The 7,886-nt window shown below is 36.4% G+C and overlaps 2 protein-coding genes across 2 annotated transcripts in view; one reads left to right on the forward strand and one right to left on the reverse strand.

Annotated features, from left to right (window-relative positions):
- Positions 1-1,939, forward strand: part of LOC109240654 (phosphatase IMPL1, chloroplastic) — a 7,663-nt gene extending 5,724 nt beyond the window's left edge. Inside the window, exons 7-10 of the mRNA XM_019407321.1 lie at positions 17-115; positions 214-327; positions 1,214-1,315; positions 1,588-1,939. Of these exons, the coding sequence (XP_019262866.1) occupies positions 17-115; positions 214-327; positions 1,214-1,315; positions 1,588-1,686 (414 nt within the window). The 3' untranslated portion in view covers positions 1,687-1,939. The remainder of the gene's footprint in view (positions 1-16; positions 116-213; positions 328-1,213; positions 1,316-1,587) is intronic.
- A 1,549-nt stretch (positions 1,940-3,488) lies between these two features.
- Positions 3,489-5,835, reverse strand: LOC109240656 (lectin-like). Its single transcript, XM_019407322.1, has 3 exons — positions 5,484-5,835; positions 4,739-4,857; positions 3,489-4,072 (listed from the first exon to the last, which is right to left on the reverse strand). The coding sequence occupies exons 1-3, from the start codon at positions 5,778-5,780 to the stop codon at positions 3,700-3,702; spliced, it is 789 nt and encodes a 262-aa protein (XP_019262867.1). The 5' UTR covers positions 5,781-5,835; the 3' UTR covers positions 3,489-3,699.
- Positions 5,836-7,886: the final 2,051 nt, after the last annotated feature.

Genomic DNA, 7,886 nt, shown 5'->3' on the forward strand with positions numbered 1-7,886 from the left:
GGGGGGGGGTGTTTAGGTGGAACAATCTCTTCTAGTGACTGGATTTGGATATGATCATGATGATCCATGGGCAACCAATATGGAATTGTTCAAGGACTTTACTGATGTCAGCCGGGTAGGAACTTTATCTGAAAATCTTGCATATCCCCCCCCCCTCCCCCCCTCCCCCCCCCCAAAAAAAAAAAAATTATCTTCCTGCCTTGTTCTGTATAGGGTGTGAGAAGGCTTGGTGCTGCCGCAGTGGACATGTGTCATGTTGCTTTGGGGATTGCTGAAGCATATTGGGAATATCGCTTAAAGCCATGGGACATGGCTGCAGGAGTTCTGGTATTCTTGATTTCATTATTATCGATATATTTCAGACACTCCTTCTACCTGTGTTTGGAGAAAAATATAGATAGCGAAGTAGGCAGTGTTTGATGCTTAACAGGTCCAATAATTTAGTTGTATTTTCCATATAATATCTTGTGGTTCTCTCTTTTCTATTTTTAATGGAAAAAGGGTTAAATGTGGTCTTTGTCACATGTTTTCCTTCTCTTTGTGGATTTGTGAAAAAAGATTTAGTTGGTTAAAGAGAGAAGTATGTTGCGTGCTTATCCCAACAAAAAGAAAAAGGAGCAGAAGTTAGCATTGTTTTTTTTTTGGGCAAGTACAACTAACCAACAACAAAAAACCCAATGTAATCCCACAAGTGGGATCTGGGGAGGGTAGTGTGTACGAAAACCTTACCCCTACCTAAGTGGAGGTAGAGAGGCTATTTCATGTAGATGCTCGGCTCAAGAAAAGATGAAAAATAAGTAGAACCAACCATTGTATTATAAATAGGTAATGCAGCGCAGACAAGTGTGCAGAAGGAGCGAAGGTCCTATAGCAGGGATGCATTTGTTTGTTAGAATGAACCCTCTGTAGCAATTTATAACAAAACTTGTCTCATTTCTAAGTTTCCGAATGATCCCATTGGATTCAAATTATTCAAGATCAGTGAGTTGGTTTGAATCGCAGAAGTGAATGGTGGTCATCTTTTTAACTTGAAGTATCACATGTTGGTAAAGTCTTTAGTAATGAAATACCTCCTGGGTATCTATTCATGAAACTGAGTTTAGCTCAAATGTTGTCCTCCTCAAGTTTCTCTAAGTGGTTTCTTCTTGTTTACGAACTGTTAACAAGTTTTATTCAAGTCATTATTTGACACTGTGGTGTATCTTTCATGCAGATAGTTGAAGAGGCTGGAGGGACAGTTTCATGTATGGATGGTGGAAAGTTTTCAGTATTTGATAGGTCTGTCTTGGTATCCAATGGTTTGCTTCATGCAAAGGTCAGTCGTCTGTGTCTATGCTGAAATGAAATTAACTTGCAAGCTGTTTTTCATCTGAATATGGTTGGAGTTGATTTGAATTTTCAGTTCTGCTTTTCTTTCTCTATAATGCATAGTACCTCCAATCCAGTAGGTCAATTTTTAAATATTTTGTATAAATATGTAAGGATGGAAATATTCTTAATCTCGTAAATTGTTGATAAAAATTAGAACACGTAACTCTCTAAAAGAAATATCAAGCTGCTTAATGTCGTTTCTGTTAACATGCGCAGCTCCTTGAGAAAATTGGTCCAGCAACAGAGAATTTGAAGGGCAAAGGGATTGATTTCTCAATGTGGTTCAAGCCAGAAAATTACCATTCAGAAGTTTGATACGTCCATTTTGTTCTTTAGAATGCCCTGCTTGAAAGATTCTCTGCACTCAGATTTTTATTAGGTCAGAGTATTTGCGTCTGTATTTTCTATATTACATATCATTGTATGGAACTGGTCAAATTATATTAGGTAATCTCAGGTAAAAGGATATGGACAATGAAATAAGTGATATTTTCATTTTTTATTGTATTTATTCTTGTTATAACTGGTTAACATTTTTACAAAATAGTAAACAAGTTGTTTGCTGTAATTTGCTATCCGACTGAATTAGGCTATTGGAAATGTGTGTTTGTGCTAGTTATGATGTCCCAATGAATTCTATGCACTTTCAAATACTAGAATTTTGAAAAATTACCGACTCTTTCAAACAATTGTAGGCTGAACGATGGAATGAAAAACACAGTAAATTTGTATTGCCTCTGAATAGGCCTTAAAACACATTGTAAAACTAAATTCATTTTGAACAAGCAGTCATTTAGACAGAAATAACTCAAGTGAACATTCTAGCTATCTCACAGAATCGTGCAAAACAATTTCATGAAGACATTTTGTTTCAAGTGCCCCAACTAGAAATGAAGTGTGTAATTACAAGTGGAAAGCTAAATTCTGATTCACACAGCAGTGACTTGAAAGACAAGTGACGCTTAATTAGTCAAGCACCTTTTTTTTTCGGGATAATCGTGGTGTCCGAGCTAGCTTGCTCGCACGTCGACTAAATCCATAGGGTACTCGACTAAATCCATAGGGTACTTGGTACCTCGCAGCAGCACAGGTACCGGATAACTCTGTCCACTAAGGCTTGGACAGATGGGAAGAAATCACCTAGTGTTTTTGCTTATGCTGGAATTTGAACCTAAAACCTCATGGTTCTCAAACCGCTTTGTTGACCACTAGGTCACACCCTTGGGTGTATAGTCAGTCAAACACTTGACATTTCAATAAAGGCGTTGGTCGTATCTTTGGAATGTATAGGGAGATGGCCAGCCCAATTGCATGTACAGTCCAGCTGGTCCTTGGCAAACTCCCTGTGACCCAAGACTTTGGTGAAGATGGTAGATACTTTAAATCGAATTTGAAGATGTGGTACTGACTAGTTTACTCTCTTCATCCAGCAATTTTCCTATTCCTTACAAGAAACTTTGCGCTGTGCTATGGGCTTGACCCTCAAACAGATCGGAGTGCGGGTCAAAATGAGCTTTAAATGGCTGTTTTTGACTTTTGAATTGAATTTCTAGCAGGAAACACAACTAGTCAATTAGGTCCAAACAGAGGGTACAAGGAAACTAGGAAAACATGCTCAGTGTTGGTCAATAACAGTTAGATCTTTGTTGTATTAGATTGATATGGATCTTTCTCTTGCTATATCATGTAAGGGTACTTCCCTAGTATCAATTGGTTAATCACATTACGACTTTATCTAGTAACAAAAAATGTTATGATTCCATGCTTCTTTTGGCATAAAGATTTCCATGTTATAGTGGAACCGGCAAACATATCCATTAAATGTTGTCTGTCACTGAGAAAGTGCAATACTACTCTTAAAATGTATTCCCAGATAGGAATTTAGTTATTATTCTGGGAAACACTCACCACAAACTAATGTTTTAATTGAGAGATTTACTTTATTTAGGCTGGAGGCTTACAGACCCATAGGTTTTTATCCCTGCTAGGGAAAAAGAAGTTTTATTTTTGATTTATTTACTTCACCAGTATAACAGATTACCCTATGCTAGATTTTTCCTAGATAGGTCAACTATGGTCTTTACACATCTATCACTTGATACTATTGAGTTCTAGGCTTAATGCCAAATGTTTGACGGTTAGGATATAGCTGCTAAATGTAGCACATGCATCTTAATTTAAATATGCAAAAGAAAGAACACTATCTCATGCTTTTTGCTGCTAGCTTAGTGCTCATCATTTTAAACATCAGTGTGAAAAAGCTAAAAACAAAATGCAACTGGGCGAGCTGCAGCTGCATGCCAAATTCGTATTGTATGCTATAGAACCTCAGGCTTTTGGGCGAAGGACAGCACCTCTGATGACTAGCCCCCTCTTCCAAATCCCGCCTTCATATTCATATAGAGAGAACTCTATCTCTCCATTCTTCTGATCTGCTGATGTCATGAACTCTCCTACTGGGATTTCTATCCATTTTCCTCGTGATTTTTCCACCATATTCTCCTTATGTCCTTGCCTGGTACCATCTGGGAGAATGAGTCGAAGATTCACTGGATTTTCCCATCCATAAGCAGGATCCTTTAACATGACAATAAACACAACCTCATACATGAATCCTGGAGATAGCCTAACTGTATTGAATCTTCCATGGATTTCTAGCCAGCAAACATCTAGTAATTCTGCTGCTGGAAGAAGCACATCACTGCATAAACGATAGAAACAGCATCTCAGGCCTTTTTAGTTTGGTTGTTTTCAACTACAGAAACCTTTAAGTATGTGATATGTATTGGTTTAGAATATCTTCTAATAGGGAACGTATCTTAGAGTTAAAAAGTATTAGTTAGTATTAACTGATGAATGCTGATTATCGTTTGGTAACACATGTTTACTGATTTTTAGTCTGTTTTAGGGCATCACTCTCATTGTTCTGTTTTATATGTCACTCTTTCCTTTTTAGTCTATTCAAAAAAGGATGACTTATTTCTATTTTTGGAAACTCTTTAACGGTAAACTTCTGATTTTATCTTTAATGACATGCTCTTATAGCCATAGAAATATCATGGCATGTATAGAACCACATGTTGTAAAGATATTTTTGGTATGTACCATAAGTCAGTCTTTGTTTCTTTCTTAAACTCTATGCCCAGTCATAAACCACCATATAAAATGAAACGGAAGGATTATTACACCTCTTGGGGTGCGACCCTTCCCCCGACCCAGTGTGAACGATTGATGCCTTGTGCACTGGGCTGCCCTAAGGATTATTATTCTTCTATGCCAGTCTTATGTCTTTAAAGGATGCTTCTGACTAGTTAAAGCTTTGGACCTGCACTGTAGTTCAACTTTAATGAGCCTGGTTTCATATTACCTCGAGTCCTGTACCAAGGGCCAGTGCCAGAAACGGTTGTTTTCTGCCCAAGTGATTAAGAGGTCTCTTGCATACAGCATGAAACAGTTTCCCTTTGACTTCTTATCAACCCAGTATTTCTGCATGAAGTGGAGATGTTCTGCTAAGTTAGCCATAACAGTAGATATTATTGCTACAGGGCAAAACAACAATTTCAAGTGTTTAGGCTCAATTGACTAGTTGAACTTGAACATGAGAATTGGTCCATTAAATCAAGAGAGTACACGCTTCTCTTGGGGTCAATTTGAAGGATAGACTTCTAAACTCAGCAAATTTTCCGTAAAGAGCACAATATAAAGTATCTATATACTCATTCTCAAAAAATAAAATATCTTTATATTTCCACATAGCATTTAGGGACACTTGAACCTGTATGTCTACATCAATATAACGCTTGTAACACAACCTTCTCAAGGAAGAACACTATCAAGATATGTATGACTCTGAACGAATTTGGGTGCCCTATTTGGTTTGAACATGACTGTTAAGGAAAAGTTGGAGTTTTTGTTAATCTTTAAATGAAAGGGGGTTTAGAAATGGAGATAAAGTTAGTGAAGTAGGTTAAACAAAAATCCTTTTGCAAATAGGATAATAAAGAAGTCTTGATAAGTGAAGAATTTCCTTTTCAGAAGGGGGGCCACCTTTTCAAAAAGAGCCTTTCTTTTAGACTATAGCACTTAAGCTAATGGAGACAAATTTTTCTTACCTTGTGCTTTTGGTTCAAGAATACTCCAGCATATAGCTGGTCATACAGTTTGTCCATGGAGGATCTGTCAATAGAAGAATCTGCCTCTTTTAGGATTTCTTCGTAATTATGTGGAAATCCAACTACTCTGGAGGCTTCCATTGTCTTGTTAGTCTCAATACTCTTGCTGCTCGGTGGCATAGTCTTTCTTGGTTCTTCATTGACTACGGCGGCATCATTATGGTGGCTTTGAGGTGAAGTGTTTCTTAGTTCTTGATTTTGTTGTAAATCCTGATCTTGTGACCACCCTGACCCCATTTTCTCTAAAGATGAACTCTTTGCCGATGTTGGTTTATGTACTCTGCCAGGTCTAATCAGTAGTCACTCTCATGAGCAGGGAAGCTTTTATTCTGAAACTCTTCCCAGTTGGGCATCTTTTGATTTAATCTTTTTCAAGTGGAGTCGGAATCTATCTTTAAGAATCTATCCCTTCTTATCCATTTCGCACTGTCTATAAAAAGATTCATGCCAGCAAAGTATAGGCCATAAAAAAGTTGATGAACGTAAGTTATGACAGTGTAATTTTTTCCCTTTTGATGATAAACTCACTAATGTTACTGGATGTGGAAGATGTCTAAATTTGGAAAAGGGTATAACTCTAGCTGTTCGGCTATGCCTTGTGGAGAAAGCATCGTCCCATCCGAAAAATAGCTTGCAACTTGCACCTTTAAAACATTCCAAACTCCAGCAATACCTTATTTTGGGGTTTCTGCCTTTTCTGCTCCTGATTATACTTTGATCATTTAACCCCTGGTTAATAGCCATTTCTTTTTCGTAATTGCCTCAATTTAACTTCTATTTAGTGGAAGCGTAAAAGAATTTTCATATTATTAGGTTCACCTAGAACATAACTACATAATAACAAAAGTTGCCCATAATAAGTGGAATTAGTATAGTGAAAAATAAGGCGGACAAACATGTTAAACATTTATACTTAAGTTAGATAGTATTCCTATTATATATTTATACGGTTTTATAATACTGTTACTAGGTACAACAACAATCATGTGGTTACTTTCAGATGGCCGTTTCTTATTTATTTCGTGGAAATCATGTAATGTGGAAGATATTGCAGCTAGAATTGTGTAGTTTACCTTGCCATGCTCATCAATTTGCAGAAGAGTTGAGATCTTCTTCTGATATTTAGTTAAAATAAAAAATCTTACTTTATAGCATTGATTCTAGGACAGAGACCTGAGAGATAAGATTCATGTTTATTGATCTGAAACTAAAAGTGCTATTTACTTTTCAATTGCAGTGTTGAGTTACCACTTTGTATGGTGTATACTTTCAGAATCAGATGCTTGTTGAACAAGTCTTAGCATACGGCAAGCTGCTGCTGAGCTGAGGAATATGGCATCTTTGTGACCAGATATTATTTCCTTATTGTCCACATTCCATCCTTATCTAATTTATTCTCCATTTGCTATTCAGACTACCAGGTCCTTCTGTTTAAAGAACTCGTTGGAACCGTAGGACGCAGCTAATAAAGAAAAATTCAACATGCAATAATACTGTTAAATTTCAAAATTAATGTATATACGAACACATGGTGATGTACCATTGTCATTAGAACTAGCAAATCTGTCAAGCAAAGCTTGTAAAGTTTCCTACTTACCAAACTCCCTCCATCAATTTTGCGTCTATTTTCTGTGAAGTTCTTTTTCGACTGATTTGGTTATATTTCAGTGAATTACTATTGAAATACTATCTTTTTCATATGATAGGGTATCCGAACTAATTGGGCCTCAAAGCAAGTACCGGACACAAAAAATGTTTACGTACGTACAAGTAACGATCAAGAATATGTCTCTTCAATCTCACAAATGAATTAAAGTACAAAATGTTGTTTCCTTTTTAATTTTATTTGTTGGGAAATTGTACTATGTAATTGAAAGTTTTTTTAGGGGGAAAACTCATGTTTTAAGATCTAAGCGTATTTGTACCTCAGACTTATACTTCAACAATGAATGGCGTAGCTTTTGAGATAAACTTACAAACTTTGGCATTGATAAAGTTTCTTGATTTTACGTGTTGGGAGGCGCAATATGTTGTCCTATGATATTTCTTTTGATAAACTACGATGTTTTTTCAAATGTTTAAATTGGTGGAACATTGTAGTAGTTTTAATGTCTCACGATATCTTGGTTCCTTGTAATGTTTATGCCAATGTTGGTACATTTAAATACTTTATTATGTTAGATGTTCAAACACTTTTTTCTAAATGCAGATGATCCTGAAAACACTTCCATCCCCATGTACTTTACAAAAGAAAAACAAAAGTATAAATGACATTACATTTCACTTACCATTATTCTACTACCATAACGTATATATCAGAATATATAATTAAGTCCCCCGCCC

The sequence above is a fragment of the Nicotiana attenuata genome, unplaced genomic scaffold (assembly GCF_001879085.1).
Source record: "Nicotiana attenuata strain UT unplaced genomic scaffold, NIATTr2, whole genome shotgun sequence".
Classification (NCBI taxonomy): domain Eukaryota; kingdom Viridiplantae; phylum Streptophyta; class Magnoliopsida; order Solanales; family Solanaceae; genus Nicotiana; species Nicotiana attenuata.